This window comes from Xiphophorus couchianus, chromosome 12 (genome assembly GCF_001444195.1).
Source record: "Xiphophorus couchianus chromosome 12, X_couchianus-1.0, whole genome shotgun sequence".
In the NCBI taxonomy this organism is placed as follows: domain Eukaryota; kingdom Metazoa; phylum Chordata; class Actinopteri; order Cyprinodontiformes; family Poeciliidae; genus Xiphophorus; species Xiphophorus couchianus.
In genome coordinates this window covers 23,857,828-23,882,561 of record NC_040239.1, presented here as the reverse complement: position 1 = coordinate 23,882,561, position 24,734 = coordinate 23,857,828, and the positions used below count along the sequence as shown (strand labels likewise).

The 24,734-nt window shown below is 40.1% G+C and overlaps 2 protein-coding genes across 4 annotated transcripts; both read left to right on the top strand.

Annotated features, from left to right (window-relative positions):
- The first annotated feature begins 3,461 nt into the window (after nucleotides 1–3,461).
- Nucleotides 3,462–7,256, top strand: vgll4l (vestigial like 4 like). Its single transcript, XM_028034741.1, has 5 exons — nucleotides 3,462–3,640; nucleotides 5,253–5,376; nucleotides 5,463–5,706; nucleotides 6,253–6,334; nucleotides 6,466–7,256. Exons 1-5 carry the CDS (start codon nucleotides 3,574–3,576, stop codon nucleotides 6,756–6,758), a joined length of 810 nt encoding a protein of 269 aa, XP_027890542.1. The 5' UTR covers nucleotides 3,462–3,573; the 3' UTR covers nucleotides 6,759–7,256.
- Nucleotides 7,257–12,838: 5,582 nt separating this feature from the next.
- slc20a1a (solute carrier family 20 member 1a) lies at nucleotides 12,839–22,819 on the top strand. Of its 3 annotated transcripts, none has more exons than XM_028032643.1 (12): nucleotides 12,839–12,984; nucleotides 14,632–14,758; nucleotides 14,865–15,232; nucleotides 15,322–15,462; nucleotides 15,571–15,656; nucleotides 16,646–16,742; nucleotides 17,790–17,909; nucleotides 18,879–19,082; nucleotides 19,220–19,691; nucleotides 19,766–19,951; nucleotides 20,038–20,122; nucleotides 21,509–22,819. In XM_028032643.1, exons 3-12 carry the CDS (start codon nucleotides 14,884–14,886, stop codon nucleotides 21,662–21,664), a joined length of 1,896 nt encoding a protein of 631 aa, XP_027888444.1. In that variant the 5' UTR covers nucleotides 12,839–12,984; nucleotides 14,632–14,758; nucleotides 14,865–14,883; the 3' UTR covers nucleotides 21,665–22,819. The 3 variants fall into 3 exon arrangements, with proteins under 3 accessions (XP_027888444.1, XP_027888445.1, XP_027888443.1); XM_028032644.1 differs by having other exon boundaries at nucleotides 14,862–15,232; nucleotides 19,238–19,691; XM_028032642.1 differs by having other exon boundaries at nucleotides 14,862–15,232.
- Nucleotides 22,820–24,734: the final 1,915 nt, after the last annotated feature.

The following is a 24,734-nucleotide window of genomic DNA, read 5'->3' as shown; positions in this document are numbered from 1 at the left end:
TCCCGCTGGTGGCCAATAGAAACACATCTATTTATTGCCGAGATGCTCATTTGATTTTCAATACAGTCGGGTTTTTAGTGATGCGCCATCTGTTGGTGATCAACAGACCACCCCCTCTACATATCCCCTCCCGTGGGAGCCCTTTATCCTCTACTGTACTATGGAAACTACACTGTGGTTGGAACTTGACGATGATCACAAGGGAAACAGGCACTCCTGCTATTCTCTCTTGAATCATTAATACAATGGAGGGTCAATGTATAGCTCACCCGCTGCTCAAAAAATACACATCAAAAAATGTGTTAATCTCTGGATTTTTGCGTGTTTCTTGACTTACACCATGCATCCTGTAAACAAGTCATCTGCAAGGGGCGTCTCCAGAATGTTTTTGTAACGGGTGACCAGACACACCAAACTAAAAGCCATAAAAGAATGGCATGAGTTTTATTTTAATGTCAGAAAAATAGCTCTTAAAAAAGAACTAAAGATTCTTGATTTGCTTAAGCAACCAATGTGTCTTTAAATTCGTAAATTCATTGTGCAGGAACCGCTTGCACAATGGAGCGTCAATAGTTTTAGGGAAACACCAGCAAGTACCTTGTTTAAAGTTTAACCACTAGTTTATTATTCTTTACACAGAAGTTTATGGTAACAATAAAACCATTTTGGAACAATATCGTCCTCAAGTGAAAGCAGAACTTAAGCATATCAAACAAAAGTTACAGTGATATGAACACATATATATAAAAAATTCCCTTCTCACCCACCGCGGGTGGTTCTTATCCTCTGAGCTCGGGTCCTCTACCAGAGGCCTGGGAGCTTGAGGGTTCTGCGCAGTATCTTGGCTGTGCCAAGGACTGCACATTTCTGGACTGAGATGTCTGATGTTGTTCCTGGGATCTGTTGTAGCCATTGGTCCAGTTTGGGGGTGACTGCCCCGAGGGCCCCGATGACCACAGGCACCACTGTGGTCTTCACCTTCCAGGCCCTCTCCAGTTCCTCCCTGAGGCCCTGGTATTTCTCTAGTTTCTCATGCTCCTTTTTCCTGATGTTGCAGTCGCTTGGTATTGCTACATCTACCACAACGGCTTTCCTCTGTTGTTTATCCACTACGACAATGTCTGGTTGGTTCGCTATTACCATTTTGTCTGTCTGGATCTGGAAGTCCCACAGGATCTTAGCTCTGGCGTTCTCCGTCACCTTTGGGGGTGTTTCCCACTTTGATCTCGGGGTTTCCAGTCCATATTCTGCACAGATGTTTATGTACACTATGCCTGCAACTTGGTTATGTCGTTCCATGTACGCCTTCCCTGCCAGTATCTTGCACCCTGCTGTTATGTGCTGGACTGTCTCAGGGGCCTCCTTGCACAACCTACACCTTGGGTCTTGTCTGGTGTGGTAGATCTGGGCCTCTATTGCTCTGGTGTTTAGCCAGAGCAATAGAGGCCTATTGCTCTATAGGCCTCTATTGCTCTGGAGGCCATATATATATATATATATATATATATTTATCTCGTCAATCTCAAATTAATGACGAACCAACCAGACATTGTCGTAGTGGATAAACAACAGAGGAAAGCCGTTGTGGTAGATGTAGCAATACCAAGCGACTGCAACATCAGGAAAAAGGAGCACGAGAAACTAGAGAACTACCAGGGCCTCAGGGAGGAACTGGAGAGGGCCTGGAAGGTGAAGAGCACAGTGGTGCCTGTGGTCATCGGGGCCCTCGGGGCAGTCACCCCCAAACTGGACCAATGGCTACAACAGATCCCAGGAACAACATCAGACATCTCAGTCCAGAAATGTGCAGTCCTTGGCACAGCCAAGATACTGCGCAGAACCCTCAAGCTCCCAGGCCTCTGGTAGAGGACCCGAGCTCAGAGGATAAGAACCACCCACGGTGGGTGAGAAGGGAATTTTTATTTATTTATTTATTTATTTGTTTGTTTGTTTATTTGTTTGTTTCAGGGTTTCTTGTGCCACCCTTTGGCTTTAAGATGTCGTGATTCTATGACTGTTCATTCAGCTCTGTAGATAAACACAAACCTTTTGTAGATTGCCTAATTTTTCCTCAGAGTGGTAACAGCGAGAGCTTTATTTATGTTATTTGAGAAATCCGTCCTTGTCATTCCAGTTGTCATGTCACCCAAAGGTTTTGGTGTGGTTTATGTGTTTTCTCTTTCATAACGAGCTAAGCTTAACCCAACTGCTTTTACATCCCGAGATTAGAGTCTTGACACCTTGTTGCACAATTGTTGCTATATAATGATCATTTTAAATTGAGTTAGAACAGTCTTAAAATATTAGCGGTCTCTCGCGTCATGTGTCTGATTTCTATTTGCATTATGGAAATACTTTGAAACGGTGAGATCACTGAGTAATGCAGTTTTGTTGGAGCATAATGCTGTCATGACACACAGGTTTAGATAATGTCATGAACTGCATTCATTAAAGAGGTTTGCTCTCAGACTTGCTTGTCCACTCACAGATTCCTTGCATTTTAAGACTAAATTCCTCATGTGGTGAAATGTTAACTCTGCAAAGAATCTGTCACTGTGTAAACACGTCTTTAAGCGTGTACCTTAAAACAGGAATGTCTCACCCCTTATTATTGAAACAAGCTGTAGAAAGTCTTGTTTCTCCAGTGCATATCGACGTAAGGGGGCACTGTTGTGCTGAAATTAGACCAGGTTTTGTTTATGAATACTATTCAGGCTATCCTTTGCAGCAGGAGTGCTTTGAAATTTTTTGTTGTTGTTGTTTAAGGCCAATATTCCTCGTGCATGATTAGACGGTTGCTATCTCGCAGTAGCACACACAGTGCGGGGTTGTTTGTTTCTCATACCGCCAATGTCGTAGTGTCTGCAGATAAGATTGTCCTCATGGCTGCAGTATTTTCAGAACTTAGGAGTCTTTGTCCAGCCGTTAACAAAAGCCTTTGGATTATATGTGAGGCGGGCTCAGAGTACAGCTGCAAGCGTGTATGGGCAGGTCAGTGGAATGACTGAAGCCACGGTGGGCTAAGTACTCAGAAAAATGCCGTTTGGTAAGATTTCAGATCTGGGGGCGGGGTGGGGAAGGACAGACAAGGGTGGGCAAGGTGTTGATTCCACGGAGGGGAAACAAAAGGCATTTTTCACCTTTAGGAGTCACTGAAACCCCTCTTGGAAAGGAAATGTACATGCCTAAAAACTGGTTCGCTTTTTAATTATTTTAGTCTTGGGAGCATAGTTAAAGGATTTGTGAATGCTCTTCTGGTAGGAGGGAGCAGTGTAACCCCGTGACATTTCAACAACTCAACTTTCCACTTTGGAAACGAGTTTACCTGTGAGAACCTTTCGCCTAAAAAACACCGCAACAATGGAGTGAATGAACGAGGCGGTCTGATTGGCCCGGAGAGCAGCCAATCTGCGTGCAGGCATGAGTCACAGGTCGAGGCGGTCCGCGCTCACCTGACACTTTACCTACCTGAGCGCAGAGCCAGAATCTCATTACCCTTCTAATACAAGCCATAACTGAGCTTCAGATTGCTCCACCGAGTGTTTTTCTCCACTCAGACAAAGTCCAGCAGCCATGGCTGTGGCTAACTTCCAGTACATTACCCGGATGAGCAGTGGCTTCAAGGTCTACATATTAGAAGGTGAGTTTGGGGAACACTTTCTCCTTGTTTCTTTGTGTTACTTTGTGATATAAAAATACATGTACTTTTATGACCAGTAAAAGTAACACGAACCGCTTTACGTTTCCGTGATCTCTGTCAGCATGTATTTGTCTCATTAATGGACAAAGTCGTTACCTGTTTTTGTTCCACCGCTGTGTGTCTTTGTTCTGTCATTGATGTTTATGTAAATAAAGTGATTGATAAGAAGACGCTGTTCTTATCAATCTGATCAATTTGATCAGATATCAAGTTGATATCTGATCAAATTGAAGCTAAAATCCAAAAAGTACCTCATACAACGCACGTTTCAGATGAATATTGTTGGACTGCAACCTTTTTTTCTTTAAATACAGGAAGTCTTGTCAAAATTAAAATGACGAGGGACTCCACTTTAAACCTCCTTTCTAAAATGTCAACAAAGGAATTGCAAAGTGTGTGCCGCTTTCGGATTTCAGCAAAAGCCTGATTAAATTTAGCCAAACAGAAGGTCACGCGGCGCACGCTCCGAGCTAATAAGAAAAAAAATATCCATGCCCGAGGCATTAGAAAATCAGCATAGGTGTGGTTATACCTGCTCCCCCTCCATAATGGCACACTGTGTGAAGGAGTAGCACGCAGGTGATGGAATGTTTATGCAATAGGTAACGCAAGCTGACGAGTCCAAGCAATGACGCTGAACTCCCCCCTTTTTTTGCCCTGCACTGCGAAAACAGATAATCACCCATTGTTTCAGTCCAGCCAGACTGCAGTGGTTATTGTTGTCTTGCAAACGGAGGAATCCTCCAGTCATTTGGTGAATGTGGACTTGCGAGTGTCGAGAGAGCGTACAGTTTAACAACGAAGCATGGGGATGATCGCAATTAAGGAGTGTTGGTGTTTTGACTATAAGCATGACATCCCATCGCAAACTCTGATGGCACATTGATTTGGTTTAGTGTGTGCTCCATTTGGAATCAAATGCAACCACGAAAGACCTGTGAAAATCACACCCTTTTCTTTTTAAACTGATGGACTGAATCTCACGATTGTGAATCTCCTCAACTCTTCAGCTTATCAGAGCCAACCTCAGCTCATGTGTTTTGACTTGAGTAGACTCAAAATAAAATTTAAAAAATAGGCGCATCTACATTCACAAAGGGGTTCGCCTATATAACAGTTGGAGATGTTTAAATGTTTGCCTTTCTACCCCACAAAATTACATTAAAATCTGTGTTGATCGTGTTCTTGGAGGCGTGTGAACTGGCTGTATGCCAACATTGAAGAAAAACAACATTTACCGTTAGTATTGAATCAGCTGTGAAGTGTTGAAACCCTCACTGATCAGGTAGATCGAGTTTAGCTACTTAACGGAGCTTACAATTAACGGTGAAAAAAATAAAAATTTTCCCACGACTAGCTGTCATGCAGGTTGATGTCATGGGATGAAAACAACTGTTAGTCACCCATAAGTGTTAAGTACTTTCTAACAGGTAAAAACATTATGACAGGTCACTTCAGATGAAAGATGGTATCCATCCAATAGTATATCAGGATGTTGTCATCATGTTGCGTAAACCTTTCTGATCGTCTAACTCTAGCCCCTGTTTTATAGGCCAGCCTCATCTCAGAGGTGAAGACCGGTACAGGCATATGGGGAACGAGCGACCTCGAGCTCCGGCTGTGTTTCCGGTCAAACGCAAGCGCAACTACGAGAGAGGCCTCACGTTGGAGGAGAGGTTAGCAGAACTTTTTATTTTTGCCCACATAAATGCACGTTTTCTTGAAGAAACGAAGCCATTTCTGATGACTATATCTGTTTTAGGCGAGAGCGGGCAATAAACAGGAACAAGATGGTCCAGAGGGCTGGTCCAGTGCCTGCACCCTTCAGTACCCAGCAGAGTCCATCATCCCCACAGAGCCCAACGCCTAGTCCTACCAGCCCTTTCCCCCCCTACGTCTACTACACACCAGTCAGCGATGAACCCCTGGCACTCATCAAAAAACCAAGGAAAGACCCTGAAAACGCAAGAGAAAAGACTACGGCCTCTGCTGCCACTCAGATCCAGGTATTTCAGCTGTTCTGAACAAGGGCCGCTTGTTTCTTCAACAGGCCAGATTTTGACTGAGATAAAGGAAGTTCAGGCGGTCATTACTTTGGAAACGTGGCAGCTCTGTCTGATGTTCCTTTTAACTTCAGCATAGCTTGAGGGTAACCCACAGCAGGGGTACATCTCTACTCTTTAGTCAGTGAAGTCTATTGAGTGCACACAGGCCTAAGCTTGCCTGAGCAATGCAATCCAGCCGGATTCAAGTAGAAAATGTAAGCAATGGAAAGAGGAATGCCCTCAACAAGACCAAACAGACTGCTTTCCTTCTGAACTGTTTATGGCATCACAGTAGAAGTGAGTTGGCTTTCAGGAGCAAACCCAACCAGTTTAATCACTTCTGCGTTAAACTGTGCACATTGCTGTGGTTGTAATCTTAACAGAGTGCATTCTCAGGTTTAGGCAGCAACAATGAAGGTTAAAGATTCAAAGGAAAACAAAACATAGGATCACTGTTGAAATTCTAATAGTGATTGACCCACTTTTGTCTTTTTTCCTTTTCCACAGATGCGCCCATCAGTGATCACCTGTGTGTCATCAGTACAAAGCCCTTCTTCTAGACCCGATGTCCGCAAAAGCCACTCCTCAGGTCAGTCTCTCACTCTCTCCAGACTTTCACACTCAACTCATAGACTAAATAACCACTCAGTCTTGAACAGACTCTCTCTGACTCACAGAGGTGTGTATTTGACTTGTGTCATACATCCTTCCTTTTTCCAGGAGACTCCAAATGCAATTATGATCACGTCCTCGAGGAGCATTTCCAGAGGAGCCTAGGAGTGAATTACCAACAAGCACCCACCAAGGAACTTTCCATCAGTGTGTCCGTGGATGACCACTTTGCCAAGGCACTGGGAGAGGACAAGTGGCTGCAGATCAAATCCAAGTCGTCCTCCTGCTCCTCCACGCCTCCCAGTAGCCCCAGCGTCACCCACTCGCCCACCTACAGCCACAGTCCCAACCATTCCCACAAACAGTCACCGCTGACATCCAGCCACTGGACCCTTAACTAAGCGGAAATGGCACCACTACTGAACTTTTTTATTTTTTTTACATTTCAGCGCCTACAGCTTTGCCTGTCCACGTAAAACAGACGAGCCAGCGCAAGTGTTCAGAGATGGTCAACGGATCACAACAAAGTGCACTCACAGTGGACGTGTGCACATCCAAACCCGATGCACTAACCTCTGATAAATGTAGCATTGAGCCGAAGAACGTTGTTTTGTTACATTTCTACCCTGTGCGTGCTTAGCATCTGACACTTGAAATACTATAGATGGTGTTTGGGCCAAGTAATCCTCTACATTTCTTTAAGTTTGTGCCATTAGCAGATTGCATGTTTGCCACAAATTGACTGTATTGTATTTATGTTCTGATACACTGTTTGTTTTTTTTCCCAGTCTGAATGACTGGTCTGTCTGCTGTGTAAAATTTTGCTTGTAAGCTTTATACAAATCTAAGTTTTGACAAATGTTTTTCTAAAAAAAAAGAATAAAATGAACAAAAATATATATTTTTTTATGTTTCTTTCTTTTGCATGGATGACAAGTCTGAGAGGAAATGGAAGATTATGGGTATCTTTTAAGTGAAGATCAGAGTGATCCGGACAATCTAATTTAATCAGTGAGTCAGTGAACACACCTGGCCAGAAGACGGTATCCAACAATAAGCATTGTTGCCCAACTCTAAAATTAAATGGCTGCATGAGCAACTCATCCCAGACCCCTTTTCCAGTAAATCTGAGAGAATGTAGGGAGCATGTCCCAGCAGGCGCGCTGACATTCCTGTGTCCTGAGAAAATGACTCTCTCAGATCTCACAGATCCTGTTTGGCAAGGGATATGAGGTAGGGCTGGAGGGGAATAAAGGGTTGGGCTGATCGGCCTGAGCATGAGAACTAGTCATGCTCTGCTGTTCCCTTTTTGCATGTCCTAGCTTGTCAAATTTTGAAAACGATTGGAGACTTTGACTGAAAAATACCAAAGAGGCTGTGTCTGAAATTCAAATTCTAAAAGATTACTTTGAACGTTTGGATAATTTGTTCTTGGGCGAGAAAACTACAGTTGAGTAAAGCTGAGCTACGGATATTGTTTCTGTCTTCATTTTTATACAAATGAAATAAACTTTTGTATTTGTCAGAGTAAACCTCTTTACGACAAAACGCCATCAAACGTTTACACTCAACAGGGTCTTGGGTGAGTTCGCAAGAATGGGAGCAAAATATTGATCAACCTTGGAAGATTATTTTCCCCCAGTGAGTCACAAACTAGTATTTCAACAAATTCATCCAGTGTAACCTGAATAGGGGCTTTGATGCCACCTAGAGGCTCCCAAGAAGTGCTTAAACAGCCAATATTTCCAGTGACTCATGTCGTGCAATAAACAACTTCACCAGTAACTATCAGTTCTTTAGAAAACGGCTGTTTGGACGCAGGTGTTTTCACACTGAAGCGAAAGAGGAAATCATTTTCTCTCATAGAATCACAATAAAATGCATGAAGTCTCACTACATTTGAGGTTTTCCCTCCAAAATCTGGAAGGCAGTGCAGTAAAAAATAAAAAAAAATACAAATCTATCAGTGTAGCAAGGAGGTCAGGACAAGCACAGCATGTCCTGAGTGCCATCACTTTGATAGATAGTTTTTGAACTGTACAGAGCAATTTGCTATGAGAATGTGACGAGAAATGCTTCTCATGCAGCTGCATAACAAATGCACATTGTTGAGTGAGGGAGCAGTCACTGCTCACTGCCATCTCTAATCCTTCATAAATGACAGAAAACAGCATTTAACTCATGCAAACAGTTATTAAAAATCTCTTACCATAAGAGAAATTGCCCACACCATTCTGGGAAAATTCTTGAATTTTTGTTGGATAAATCGCTGTCAACAAATCCGTAATCCTTTCTGTAAACACGAAACAGTAGTGCACTAATCTCATGAGAACATAAATGTGCTGTGATGTTGGTAAATAGATCTTGCGAAGCGTTATGTTTAATCAGGGAAAGTTGTCTGGGATATACACTTTTATAATTCTGAGCTTTTAACCAGCCGGTTATTGTGAAAGGATACTGGCGCCTCTGGTGCAACAACGTCGCCTCATGGTAGAGAGCTTGTTTCTGAAATTTTCCATGTTGTATTCACTTAAAGTACTTTTTAGCAATTGCTTTTAAGATTAGCTAAGACATGAGAAGCTTCAGTTATTAATGAATTGATTTTATTTGTAGTAAAAGTTAATGTCACCACTTTTTTTCCTTCGATGTCCACACACGGCAAATTAAATGATTTAAATGCTGGTAGAATTGCTGAACGTTTACCGAAAAAGAAGACCTTGCTGGTAAAATTTTCAAAACCAATTGTGAAAATTGGTTGTCTCTACAAAATGACAAAAAGCCTGAATTGCTGCTTTAAAAATCCCAGCGGCTGATAAAAACTGTTATCTCTTTATGATCTGCAGCATTTTTGCTGCTGTGCTTTGCACAAATCTTAATATTTCTCTTGAATATTTTAACTTTTCATTATAAAAAAAATAGGAAATTTTGGTTTGCACTTTGACTGGACCACCATGAATATTACTTGATCAAAACCATTCCATTGTTGCTCTGCCTGTATGTTAAAGGTCACCGTCTAACTGAGGTTTGAAATTAAGACTGAATTAATAAAGTTGAATTAATAAAATCTTCTTTCTTCTTGGGCTTCTTTAAGCAATTCCATAGTCTTAACATTCTCATTGGCAAAACCTATACTCCAGAAATTAGCTGATTTAATATGTTAAAACTGTTTTTTTTTGTTTTTTTTCAGTTCCTGCAAAATGTAATTCAGTTTTGAACTTAATAAGAGATATTGGTCAGGAATGCAGGACATACATTTAAAAGGGGAAATTTGAATTGCACAAAAAAAGAAAGCACATACAAATAAATGTTCTCATCAAAGCATGATTTATTTTCTTTTAAATCCATGCACTAAACATATAATGAAAATAAAAGTGTCTTGTCAGAGAGACTGCTTGACGTTATGATAAGTTCCAGTTCAAGTTAATTTTATATGGGTAGAAGTTGCTCCACTTATCCACTCAAAACCCCTCCATTATATGCTTTGTGAAATCTTCAAAGCATGGATATTGTTTTATAACCTAATCCTGTTTTAAATTTCTTGACAATTGTATTTCTTATTTGCCTGCTGTGATCCTTGGGCTTTATTATGCTGTTTGTTCACTAATGACCTCTAACAAACGCTCAAGGCCGTCACAGAACAGCTTAACTTAAACTGAGGTCAAGTTACACACATATGCATCCCACACTTTTAATATTTTTACTTTGAAAGTAAAATATTGTGGATCCTTTTTCCTCTGCTTCCCAGTGAAGCGTGGCTTTCTGTTGATCTAATGCTTAATATTCCATTTAAAAAAAGGATGAAAGTGCTTGTCAGCAGTTGTGTAAGCGTGGCTTCGGTGAGGTGAAAATATTCCACGTAGCTGGCACTTCTGTATACATGTCACACATGCAGACCTCACCAAGGACAAACTAAATAAGTAATGAAAGGAGGAAGTGATCAGCATATTCAGAGGCATCAGAGCATTTTAGGACGAAGTCAGCACTGCTGACGTTAAACATGTCTCCAGGACATTCCCGGAAAAAGGGACCTGAGCAACAGGTTGATTAGTAACACTGTTTGTGACTGTTGCTTCGCAGTGGCTGAGCTGTTTATAGTTTGATTTTTTTAAAAATTATTATTATTATTATTATACGGTCAAAGTTGTTTCCTTTTTTTTTCGGATCAATTTGTTGAACTTACTTTTAAAGTGCTACTGATTTGTAATGAAAACACGTCATTGAAATCACCAGCCAGTGTTAGTGATTTCAGTCCAGCAGTGCCTGCAGAAAATATTCAAAGTAATGGCCAGGTGGGGGCCAGCAGTACATTTTGAGCCAATAGCCATTTTATTTGCAGCTAATAAAATTCTACATCAGTACAGCAACTAAAGTAATTTATTTCTGGTTTTCAGTTTGACTCAAAATGAAAACTGTGTCAGATTCTTTGATCTGGTTTTTTTGTGTGTCATCACCTAAGTTTTAAATGGGTGTGATTTCTCCAGTGATTCATATTTAAGTTTACAGTAATGGTGAATTCACCATTGTCTCTAAACAAATAACACAAATGGGTTTAACCCCTTAACCGTCACTCCCAAAATGCTTGCTTGTCAGTCAATGGTTCCATGGTGTCTTCATGATAGTTCAGGATTTTAAAGTCCCCATTTGAAGAAACTAAAGTGTTGGGTATTTCAGCAGGCAGGGTTTATCTTTTACTGCTTTTTCACTCGCTACATTCTCTCTGCCAGAAGAGACATGAAGCATGCAGTCTCCTGTATGTGTAATTACTGTAAACAGTAACATAGAAATAGACAAAAAAAAATACAAATCAAATCCCATAATCACATGGGTCTCAGAGTTGGTACAAGTAACACCGATGGTACTTGGGTTGTCTTTAGTGCTTGTTCAGGAATAATTTTAGTTTTAAACTTCCAGAAAGAGGAGTTGCTCAAGCATGTTTATGTTTCCTTTAAACAAATACTTGAAAAAATGAGTAGTACTGTGGAAAATTTTCTGAGAAGTCCTTGTATAAACTGAGGAGGACAAAAATGAACCTGGCGCAGTGGCTAGTGGTAGCTCTGTTGAACGTGATCCGAGAACGACCCAAGTAAACCCAAACACACTGTTTTCCAGTTGCAAGTCACAAAGCTAGCGAGTTATGCTGTTACATTCAGTGACAAGCTAACTATTGTTAGCTGGCCTATAATTCTGTAATCTTCTGTGTGTCTTATTTATTCAAACACCAATCATGTCAGATTCACATAAAAAATATATCTCTACTATTTTTGCTTCAATTATCCTCAGTGATGCGTGGTTCAAGGAATTGCAAGTTTAATTTAGAACCACTGATACTTCTTGTTAATTCATGTATAAATTGATGTTGAGTGCATAATTGAATTGAATCCTTCAACAGAGTCTACAGTACCTTTTCTGTTTTCCTTTTTGAAAAAACACAAATTGTGTTGTGTTACGGTTTTAAAATAGATGTCGGCTGTGTGGTATATGGAAACATGAGTATATGTTGAAGTGGCACTTTTTATGAAAAGTATGAGGACCACTGCATATTTGTGGCTTCTGCTTCTGAGGGTCCTCTGGTATACGTACTTGTATGCCTTGCCTTGAAACATCACAAACAGTATATATGAAAAATATCTAGTTTAATAGTTCATCACTCACTACTGATAACTGCTGTTTGCATCCGTGCTGGAGTCACACTTCATTCATTCTGCAAAAGTAAATTAATCAGTAGATAAATTACCATCTTCTGTGTGTGCTGGTAACCAGGTGATTAAACTTGCCCCTCCTTCCCAGCTCTGTTAAGTCTGAGCTGAAATACGGCACTCCAGTCATGATGGCAACACCAAATGAGTGAGTCAGAGTAAGAAATTATCTTTGTTATTAATTTACTATTATTCATTTAATAGGTAATGTAAGGTGAGTAATCTGGGAACAAAGTTAGATAAATTATATAGTCACCTTACACAAAACCTGATTTAGGGTTGTTAAATTGAGAGCATGCAAAACAAAAAGTCTGGGCAGATTAGTGCTTTGCAGACTGATGAGTAGGGCTAAAAACAGAAGAGGTGCGTCAATTATGATCTCATAAAATCTTGGCTCCAGTTCCAATCGGGATTTTTCTAGGTTTTGGGGGCTGCTATGCGATAATTGGCCAGCAGGTGTCTCCAAAGTGCACTCTCCTGTGTTCACGTTTTTGACCTTATACTGTCTTGAAATACTGTGCGAAATTACATTATCGTCCAAAGAATAGTATGACCTGAATTAGAAAATAGATTATATTCGTCATAGCAATAGCTTTTTCTCTTTCTTATTTCGGATGTAGAGGTACAGCATAATTTGAGGATAAAATAAGACAAGATAATCAGCACACAGCTGTAATTATTCTGCACCCTGTCAACAAACAGGCTAAACATTAGCTTCTGCACGGCAGCTGTCCCATGACCGGAGTGAAAAGGCGTGTTCTCGGCTCGGCATATAAAGCAGCCCCCAGCAGAAGCCCCACTAATGCTACAGGCCGCTGCTCTGCCCCCTCAGCCTGCGTGGTCATCCTGCAACTGTTGGTCCTGCTCACAGCTGACAGCAGCAGCCTGAGGACAGACACCAACACGCCGAGGGAAACTGCACGTCTCTCACGTGAGTGTCGCTTTTTTCCCACTTTATAGAGTGGCTTGCATTTTTATGTGGTCTCTTTGAATTATGTAAGGGCAACTAAGGAGATTAACATACCACCTGATGAAAACTGGCTCAAAACTACTGACTATTGTTGCTGTTTTTTTATTTAGTTATTACAAAAATATTAGGTGCTTTATTTATTTATTTATGAAAAAAATTGTTCTTTTTGTATAAGTTTCCACAATACTTCCCCCCCCCCCATTAGTCTGAACTTGATATGAAAAATGGATGTCAGAATCTAAGGGATTATATAATTTCAAAATTGTACTTTTATTGATATAAAAATTATATTATTACAGAGGCTTAGTGACTTCAGCCCTTATGTTAAAAGGTATTAAAGGAAAGCAATTTCTGAATTACTTTCACTTGAGATATTTCAGGCAGGTGCCTTGTTAGTTATTGAACCTTAAACAAATATACAGTACAAATACAAACATTATGCAAACATTTACCCTCTATGTGCTTTAAATACAGAAAAAGCTTGGCTGCATATAAAAATCTATTGAAGGGAACAACAAAAAAGCTTAGTTTCTTTATTTCTCTTTTTAAAAGTAAATTTAAGGATTCAAGTCTTAAATAACTGCTGCAAGTTATTTTTTTGTAAACTCAAATTCCCATTTACAATTATTATATGCTTTCAAGCTAATTTGTGTGACTTTGTGTCCCAAGGTTGGGTATGCATGCGCAACATTTTTTAAAATTTGCCGAACTTTTGCAGTGCGTTTTTAAATAAATACAATTAACAATGCTGTAGAAACATTTCTCTGCATAATTCTTTGGTCTTTGCATACTCTTATTATGCATATTTGAGTAAAGCATGAAAACCACACTTTATGCATCATTCGAAACTGAACAGAATCATTCTACACCGATCACAGGTTCTTACAAATTGGTTAAAACCTTTACTTTGTAGCAATCAAAAAAAAAAATGAGGTCACTAGAGGTGCTTGGCCTGGCCACCTTCAATGCAAGAACCACAACTGTCAACACTTATAAAAGCAGATGAGTCATTAAGTTTTGTTAGATTAAAAAAATTCTAAAAAGACACTCTCTATTGCAGCAAACCAATTTCAGGGTGAGCTCACTTAGAACCTCCTGAGAGCATGCTGAACAAGTTCATATTTTGCATCGATCAGTGTGTTGTAAATTAATTATATGCTGTACCTCGGCATCAGTGGACTTAATGTGGATTTGATCATTAAATCATTTAAAAGGTTCTTCTCTTTTATCGCCATGGGAATAACCTGATTGAGGCATTAAAGGCTTAAATACACTCATGAGCTCTTGCCCTCCAAAACATATTCCAGTTAACTTCAGTGCTCTCTGCTTCCTCTGACACACTCTGCTGTAAAGTTATTTTTAGCGCTATTTATCCCTGATTGAGCCATTTTGTTCACCAGTCAAAGAAAGTGCTTTTATTTTACTGGCAGGAATAGCTCCTCCCCCCAAACCCCGCCATATTTGAGTAAATCATGCATGTCAAGGTAAAAGATGCGTGCCGCTTGTTTTTTGTTGGGTTGTTTGGGCTTGTTAATGTGTAACTCAGCTTAGTGTTTGCTTGTCTATGGGATGATGCCTATACTGACTCATATATCTGTGTTTTTGCAGCGTGAATCATCTGAGGATCACAATGGACTCTTCTCTCATTTCCATACAGGGTCATTTCATAATGAGCCTCACAGAAAAACCCTGCATACCCAGCTAGCAATAGATTTAATCAATTTTCCACTACTAGGTTAGTTTATTCTAAGTCTTAGAGTTTTTGTTATTATTTATTGATACATACTACCTCAAAAGTTACTATCAAACAACAAATTAGTTTTTTATTTTTTTTTTAGTAGAATAACATTGAGAATACTCATGGATACAACTACTCTAGCAACGTTGGCTGCTGCCACCACTGTAGCTCTGGTCTCCCGGTCAGACATGTCGGACTACCTTTGGCTGTTGGTGGTCGGATTCATCATCGCCTTCATCCTGGCGTTTTCGGTGGGAGCCAATGACGTCGCCAACTCCTTCGGCACGGCGGTGGGCTCCGGAGTGGTCACCCTGCGGCAGGCCTGCATCCTGGCCACCATCTTTGAGACGGTGGGCTCGGTGCTGTTGGGGGCAAAGGTCAGCGAGACCATCCGTCAGGGGATCATCGATGTGCGCATGTACAACGGCTCAGAGCACGTGCTCATGGCGGGATCAATAAGTGCCATGTGTGGTGAGCCTTCACAAAGATTTTGTTTTCGTTTTGAAAGTGCGAATCTTTAGGCCATAAACAAAAGCTCAGCTGGTGTTTTTGTGCCACAGGCTCTGCCGTGTGGCAGCTGACTGCTTCGTTCCTGAAGCTCCCCATCTCTGGAACCCACTGCATTGTTGGGGCCACAATTGGCTTTTCAATGGTAGCGAGAGGCCCCAAGGGGGTCAAATGGATGGAACTACTTCGCATTGGTAAACAGAGTTTCTCCTTCCAAGTATTCCAGCAAAAAGGAAGAATAATCTACAAAAACTAAAATCCAAGTCAGTAAATAAATTGTACGTGAAATGTTCTGTTTAAAGTGGCATCATGGTTCCTGTCGCCTGTTCTGTCGGGAATCATGTCGGCAATTCTCTTTTATTTCGTCCGCAAATTCATCTTGAATAAGGTAAGTAAATAAAGCAAGGAGCTGTGTGATTAGATCATGAAATGATAAATTATATTTAATATTCTTGTTTTGTTATTTGTTACATTATTATAGTTGTAGTACTGTTTCAGTCCTGGCTGAGCATCGTTTCATGTAAATAATAATGTACACAAAGTAAATAATAATGTACACAAAGTGTACATTATTATTTACATTCCAGCTGTAGATTTTAACTATTTGTTGAAAGCACCGCCTCAATACTAAGCCTACTAAGTACCACCATCATGGCAGACATTTTGAAACATCAATACAGCAAGACTTTGGATTTTTTCAGTTTGCTTGATATTTTATTTTTGTGCTTTTCATTTTTCAACACAGCTGTTAAAATGTTCAAGCTACACATTGGGAAAATAAATGGCAGAAATAGAAAAGTCAGACTTCTTTTACCCACCCCGACCTCAGAATCCAAAGTGGTTGTCTTAAAACGTAAAATGTAGTGACAGCTGCAGCAACTGCCTAAAGGTTGTCTATTTGAACTTCTGATATTTCATATCTCATAATATAGTACACACACCTAGTCCGCTACAACCTCTGTTAGCATTGCGTGTTACGGTTGGAATGCACGAAATACTATGAAAAAAAAAATTATTAGCTTGTGTTGGTAATAGTAGTTAGCATGTCACTGATTCCTCAGATTTCCAGTTTTAAAGTGGAACAAGGTGAATTTGGATTTGAGGTCTGTACCAAATCCACATCTTCTCCCAGACTGTGAGAGAACACTTTTAGGATCGATTGACTTCACTGAAATATCCAATTCATAATAATCTGATACGTCTGCCTGATCAGAGCAAACTTTACTCTTAAAGGCTAAACTTAAAGAAAACAGGAACAAAGACTTTCAGCTGAATATTTACTTCACAACCTTGAACGTGCTCAGTTTTCATACCCATTTCTTGTTAGGAAACTGCACTTGATTTAGAATTACAAAAGGTCTCTTTTTTTCCCCACAGTCTAACCCTGTACCCAATGGACTGAGAGCCCTTCCTGTCTTCTATGGCATCACTATGGGCATCAACCTCTTCTCCATCATGTTCACCGGAGCTCCACGTGAGTATCACATAGGCACACCAAGCCAGAAAGTCACTTGATATTTTCTCCAAATGAGCCTGAGGAAATATCAAGGATGGTTCATGGCAAAATTATGATCCAAAGAATGAAAATGTGTTAGATTATTAACTTTATTCCTTACTAATATTTGTATTAATTGCAAAAAAACATCCCCATACTAGGCTTGATATAAAATTAATGAGGTACAAGAGAACAGAATAAAATAATCCCCTATTGAATGGATTTTTGAAAGCCCCATTGGCATTCATTGGCAGGATTGGACTTTTCAAAAGGGCACCTGACTGCACACCACTGTGGCAGAAAATGTCCAAAATAGTCCTGTTGTACAAAAGTACTGTGCATCTTTTCACGATCATATCGTGCAGAAGGTCGTTGCAGTTATCTCTTGCAAGTTTGATGGGAATCCATTAGTTCTGTTGAGTTTTCTTGAACTGAAATGAGATTATCTCCTTGCACGCCTCGCATGCAGTGTTTGAGGCCAGTCCGGTTTAGCATGTACGTTAGAGATAGGCTACACCCATAGTGTTGCTCGGGCTTATTTGGTGTTATGATCCAGCTGCTCACAAGAAAGAAAGATTAAGCTCATTTTAATCCATCTTCAAAAGGCAGAAAACAACATCACACTGTATGTGTAGTAAAAATATTAGAAGAGAAGAGGAATTATTAAAACTTCCACCAACTGAGTTTTTATCACCATGCCGCAAGACTGGCCTCTTCCTCAGTATCTGATTAGAGGAGTGTGCACTTTCCCTGATACTGCCGCCTTTAAACAGAAAGACATGCTGGCATCTGAGGAGGGAACGTTTAAGAAAAATGTGATCATTTTCTACAAATTACATGACTAACTTGTTATGTTGGACACCTGCTGTCCTGCTTCTAAGGCGATGTAATTTTAGTAAGACAGGTTTTGTTGCTTTTCAGTTTTAGAGCATGAAGGCAAAAAATAAATGGACACAAGGTTCTGTTTGTGGGTTTTTTTCCCCTGAGGCAACCTTTTCTGACATGTCTCTTTTCCTTTGTCCATAGTGCTTGGCTTTGACAGGATGCCCTGGTGGGGCACTCTGTGCATTTCTCTGGGCTGTGCCATCACCACCGCTCTGGTTGTTTGGTTTGTTGTCTGTCCACGCCTCAAGAAGAAAATTGAACGTGAGTGTAACAGAGACAGCTTCAGTAAGACATTGCACAAACATTCTAGATTCGAGGATGAAACTGTTGAACTACTGACTAGGAAGTACAGTGCTTCACAGAAGAAATCACGCCCACTCAACTCTTTAACGTTTTGTCACGTTGCGACCAAAAACCTCAGTGTATTTTATTGGTAATTTATTGATACATCAACAGAAAGTAGCAAACAACTGGAAAAAAAATATATACATGATATTCAAAGTGTACAAGTAACTTCAACGCTCTGTATTCTGATATACGTAAAGAAATGTAGCGGAGTTTAGACCTTCTCTAATGAGTAAATAGAGTCAAATTGTGTGTTTCTTTATTATGAGTATAAATCCATCTGTTCCACACAGCAGACAGGCCAGGGTAAAAGATGTGGAGAAATTTAAAGCAGGATTTTGTTGTAGAACAATAAACCCAGTTCTGGTTAAATAAGACTACGACTGAACTGCTCATCACCCTGATGATTGCAGAAAATAGTGGTGGCAGCATCATGCTCGGGGGACTATTTTTACCTCAGCATGGACAGAGTGTTGTGGTCCTTAGGACTTTGATTTTGTACAATGATCATTTTGTAGTGTTGTTTACTTTTTTAGTCTTGTTGATGACCCTGTTTGGATCTCATATCAAACATTCCTGCGATTACTTCTCCCTGTTATTTAGTCACTTGAGCAATTTTGCAAAGAGAAATTAGCACAATATTCAGTCTCTTGATGTGCACACACAGTGAGGAAATACTTCAAAAACATCGCACAGCCATAACTATGCATTTATGCACTTCTTTGTGTTGGTCTACCACATAAAATCCCATAAACCATTGTACGATTACATAATCTGTCACCACGGATCCACCAGCAATAAATTCAATTTAATAAATCTGTAAATTCTGCTGCAGTATAACTGTCTGCAACAAAGCTGTTTGACTCGTATCGTCTCACTTTTCAGGTGAAACAGCTCCTGCTCCCTATGAGACTCCATTAATGGAGAAGAACTCGAGCAAACCTCCAGCAGAACAACCTCAAATCCTGTCTGACCTCCATCTGCAGAACCCTCCGGTAGAAACCCAGAAGGTGGCCTTTAAACTGGGAGGCTCAGAGGAGACTGATCTAAACAGCGACATAGAATCCAAAGATCTTGACATCTCTAACGGTGAGAATTTTTAAATATGGTGCTGGAAATGTTACATTTTTCACACCAGTGTCACAGTTATCAAGATGTGGTTACACCACAAGCAGCTACGACCCACCAGTTAGCAAGACAATATTATAAGAGAGATTTTCCCACAGTTCTGAATGGCTCTGTAGGCCACATGACGATCACCGATCCCCACAGTGGACGCTCCCATACCATCCACAAGGACTCTGGCCTTTACAAAGACCTGCTGCACAAGCTCCACAAAGCCAAGGTTGGGGACTGCATCGGTGACAGTGACACAGAGGAGCGACCCATGCGGAGGAACAACAGCTACACATCCTACACCATGGCTATATACGGTATCCACGGCGATCCTAAATACAGAGACGTGGACACCGGCTTTCAGAGGAGACCTCGGGTGGACAGCTACAGCAGCTACAACTCAGCAGTGACCACTGGAAGCACCGTCCCGGACGGGAGCGCGACGCAGGAAGCCGACGCAAGCGTTGCTGAGGCGGAAGACGAGCTGGAGATCGACCAACCTGCAGTTTCTTTGCTTTTCCAGTTTTTGCAAATACTAACTGCATGTTTCGGCTCCTTTGCTCATGGGGGAAATGACGTCAGGTAAGCAAGGGTGTTTTTTTCAGTTTGCCTAAGTATGATCTTTTTAATGATTTACATTTAATTTCTTTCTCTAGCAATGCTATTGGCCCACTGGTAGCCCTGTGGCTTCTCTATGAGAGCGGGTCTGTGGTGTCGAATGCTCCCACTCCCATCTGGTTGCTCCTATACGGCGGAGTAGGAATCTGTGCTGGTCTCTGGGTTTGGGGTCGGAGGGTGATCCAGACCATGGGTAAAGACCTGACCCCCATTACACCCTCAAGGTATGCCTCGTAGCTATGCCCCCTCTGAGCAGAAGTTATGATTTATCAGGTTGTTAAACCAAAATAAACTTCTCCTTTCTCTGCAGTGGATTCAGTATCGAGCTGGCTTCAGCTGCCACGGTCGTTGTAGCATCTAATATTGGTCTTCCTGTCAGCACGACACATTGCAAGGTAATAAAGCTAAAATCTCTGATCCTTTATCACAAACAGATAGAGAGGTGAGCTCTGAGCATGTTATGAAAGTCGTATATCACAAAAATGCTTAACTTGCAAACATAATCACACCCCTTGAATTTTTTTTATGTAACAATGTTACATCCCCAAGGCAGTCTAGGGGTTTTGGAGGAGGGCTGTAACAATAGATAAACCAGGGAAAAATGAAGAGACAAAACCAGGAGGGTAAAGTTAAAGGTTTATTCTTTAAGTGGGATTGGAAGAAGTCTCAAAGGTGAAAATGAGAACCTAAAAGGAAAGAAAGGGGAGAATAACAACAAAAACCAGGGTTTCTAGCAGACAAATCCTCCATCACAGCGCCACAAAGCTGCAGCACACATGCTGCCCAATTGGCCGAGAGGCCCTGAAAGTCAGTTTCCCAGCTAGCCTTATACTCTGCTAATCAAGAGGCAGAGTGAAACCAGCTGGGCCTGCTTAACCCGCCGGAGCTCAGCAGCAACCTGAACTAGGGGGGAAATCCTACATGCAGCCGCCACTGCATGTAACAAACAACCATAAACTTAAATCTATTTCATTAGGATTTTGTGTGATGGATCAACACAAAACAAGCAAAATTGTACTTTTTTGTTGTTTTTTTCCCAGCTTTTGGGTTTTTGGATGCTAGCCTGGTGCTTTGCAAAAATTATAGATGATTCAAAGATTGATGATCAAATGCAGTCTATGGTCTTGAAGCAAAAACCTTGAGAAATAAACCTTTATTTTAGTGCCAAGTACCAAAATTGGCTTCTGATTACAGTTGCAAGTCTTTTGGGCAATGTCTCTCTGCACATTTAAAGACTGAAAAAGTATTTCCAAAGTTTAATGGAAAGCATCCATCAAAACTACATATTTTAAGTCTTGCTACAGATTTGAATTCAATTTAGGTCTGGACTTTGACTGGACCATTCAAACGAACAAATATGCTTTGATACAAACCTCCAGCAGGTTTACTGCAGGGATTACTCTGAAAATGTGTTTACCTTCATCCAGCTTCTCTGCTCTGGATGAAGAAAATCAACTCCACAGCACCAAATTGACAATGACGCATGCTTTATGCTGGAGTTGGTGTATTTACTAATTAGTTGACTTCTACAGACAGTTGGTTGGACTCAGTTTTATTTTAGGGTATTTCTTTAAAGTGGGCTTAACACCCGGAGCTTCAGGTTGTTAAATTGTGAAGAATTTTTAAACACGTCCTTTTCATCATCATGCACTTCATTTTGTTGCTATATCACATCAAAAATCAATAAATTATATTCAGGTTTGTGGTTGTTTGATCACAAAAGTTAAAAGTTCAAGTGGAAAGACGTTTTCATTCTTCCAGTAACTCTTACTTGCACACAGGTGGGATCTGTGGTGGCCGTCGGGTGGCTGCGCTCCAGGAAATCAGTTGACTGGCGTCTGTTCAGGAACATCTTCATCGCCTGGTTTGTCACAGTTCCCATCTCTGGGCTCATCAGCGCTGCCATTATGGCTCTCTTTGTATATGTTATTCTGTAAAACCCCCATCTTGAAGCACTGTTAGCTTCCCGCTCTCTACTTTCACCAGTTTCTTAAAAAATATGCTTTCACTATGTTACCTGCTAATGATTGATTTATCATTTAGCGTAATTTTATCTCCATCCATCATGTTTTCAAGAATGACATGGAGTTTTAGTAACACTGCTCAGCTGTCCAAAAGACTGCGATCATGTACAGTATATTCCTCTGTATATTTGTATAAAAATTACGTGTATAATCCAAATCAGTTTTCTGAAGATTAAGAGTATGCAGTAGCCAATAGCTTGAATGGAAATTTAATTATTGAACATATTTGAATGGAAAGAGTTGTTTCATGAGAAGTGATTTCAGAGTATGTATGAAAAGAAAATATTCACTTCACATTGTTCTGTGGGGGGAAAAATACTCTGAGCTTAAATTTCAAATTATAAAAATAATAGAACAAAATTAACAGGTTTGCTTAGTTTGTGTTTGTTATAATATCTATGTATATGTATACATATTTGTTCTGCACTCATACACATTTAATAATATTTCAAATAAAAGTACAACGTGAATTACAATTCAGATGAATTGTAATTTCTTTTTAATTTCACCACAAGGTGGTGCTATTTCTGCAAAGGCCTGCAGATAAACAGTTCAAGCTCAGTCAGATTGCATCGAAAACATAATGTGAACATTACTTCACATGTGTATAGTCTATTTGTTTCATTGATATTTGATAGATTTTTAAAATGTTTTTCCAATGTTGTTGTATGATTATCTCTGTGTTTGTTTGGGTTTTGTTTTTTTTTTCTTTAGTATTTTTCCCCCTATCCTGCTGCATGGAAAAAAAATCCCAAAGGGGACAATAATATAGTGACACCGAGACTTGTATGAATCAGTCAAACATGTGTACATTGGAACAATAATTGTGAACGATTAAATTCTATTTATTTTTAGTGTGTAGCACCAGTTCTCAACAGATCTCAACTCACGACATTTCACAAGGTAAACAGGTCCAAACTGGGAGATGAGAACAGAAAGCAAACAGGAAATCAGACAGAATCATTAGTGCAGGCACAAGTTTGAATGCAGAAAGTTTACATATAAGCAAATTACTCATGGTGCATTGTTATTGAAAGGTATTTTTAATAAAACCACTTTCCTGCTGTTCCTGTTATGTGTCATTGCTCACGTGCTGCTCATTCACATTGGCCAAACAAAGGTCCCTAAGCCCTGTTCTAGCACCGGCCTTAAATATGAGTAAAAGTCGGATTTGATTTCGAGTTGCATTACCTGCCTTGCTTGATTTCCCTTAACAATGACCTTTATCCGTACTTTCTATAAACCATCCACCCAGACATGCAAATGTCTTTCTCCAGGATGGCATCAGGCAGTGTGCTACAGAAAAGGTGGGAAAGGTTGCCTGACCTTCAGAGGGGAAAACAGAGACACTCAGGACAAATAGCCATGAATGTACACACTCACACCTAAGTGCAACCTAGAAAGACCAAATAACCTAACATGCATGCTTTTCGACTGTAAGGAGAAGAGAACCAGGAGAGAACCCACGCAGACGGACCTCAGACCATGATTCCAACCCAGGTCCTTCTGCAAGGCAGGTTCAGCCTTTCTCATTCATTTTTTTTTTTTTGCATTTATATATCCATTTTAATCTTGCAACATGACGGATATTCTTTCTTTGGTCTCTGTCTGTTTGCTAGTGTAGCTCTGCCAGCAGTGAAAAACAGCACTGGAGTATCAGAAGAGACATAATGTGACCCTTAAGAAAATGCATTGTTTTGTCTCAGGCTGCACATGGCTAATTTCTGACACTGCCTGGATTATAAATAAGGCTGGTCATTCTGGACTTTGACACATCAGGTAAAGGTGTGGTTGGATTTGGGTGTTGTTCCAATTTTGACTGCTACTGAAGTTCAATTTGTTGTTTCCTAAAATATCTCAATGTAACAAAACCTTTTTTTAAATAGATAAAGATGGCTGAGTCTGTGTTAAAGACTCATCCCACAGATGAACCTGACTGATCTGATAGTAGGAAGATAATTGCAAAAGAAACTTGAGTAACACAAAGCAACCTCTATAGAATAAACATTTTCCAGATTTTGCTTCCGTTCTGTTGCTTTGCCAGTATATAATAATTAAAATAGGTTTCATTTCCAAAAGTCCACAGCAAAAAAAAAAAAAAAAAAAAAAGCTTCAGACAAACATCTATCATAAAGTTGCTTTGTTTTTTAGTTCTCAGTTCACTAACACCAACATTCCACGTGATGGCGCTGTTTTGTAAAGCTAGAGCCGCTATTGTTGGTGGGGTAAAAAAAAAAGGAAGAACATGTTTTTTCATCACACTGATCTCTCCATGTAACCAGGCAACACACTTGTGTAATTCTCACATTATGAGACCAGTGAGTGACCCTTTACAATCAGGCAGGCTAAGAAGAATAATCATTGAAACTAATGAAGAGAAAATGTATTTTAAAATAAGACAGCCATCCATCCATCCATCCATCCATCCATCCATTTTCTAACATCCTTGTCCCTAGTAGGGTTGGGAGGGGTGCTGGTGCTTATCTCCAGCTAACGTTCCAGGCGAGAGGCAGGAAACCAAGAAATCATGATCGGACATAAATTTGTTATAGACGTATTACTGATTAAACTTTAGCTTTAATAACATAAAGCTACATAACTTTTAAAGTTTAATCAGTAATACTTTTATAACAAATTTATGTCAGATCATGATTTCTTGGTTAATGTCAAGTTGTCATAATGAAAACATTTTGAATAATGTCAACTTTGTATTAAAAGTGCCATGATTTACCGAATGACACTTTATGACAACAGTCATAAATATTCATGAAGACTTACTCATGTTCATGACAGGTGTTATGTCATGTTTACGACGATGTCATGACAGTCTTATTCACAACCCGTCAAATAAAAGTGTTACCAATTTCTTTCTGTTAGGCCACATACTCTCATCCACGTCACAAAGAATATCTTCTCCTGTGATGCAGAGTTTGAAATTGCCACAAATCATGTAGGGCACACAGCAGCACACATGTGGAAGAAA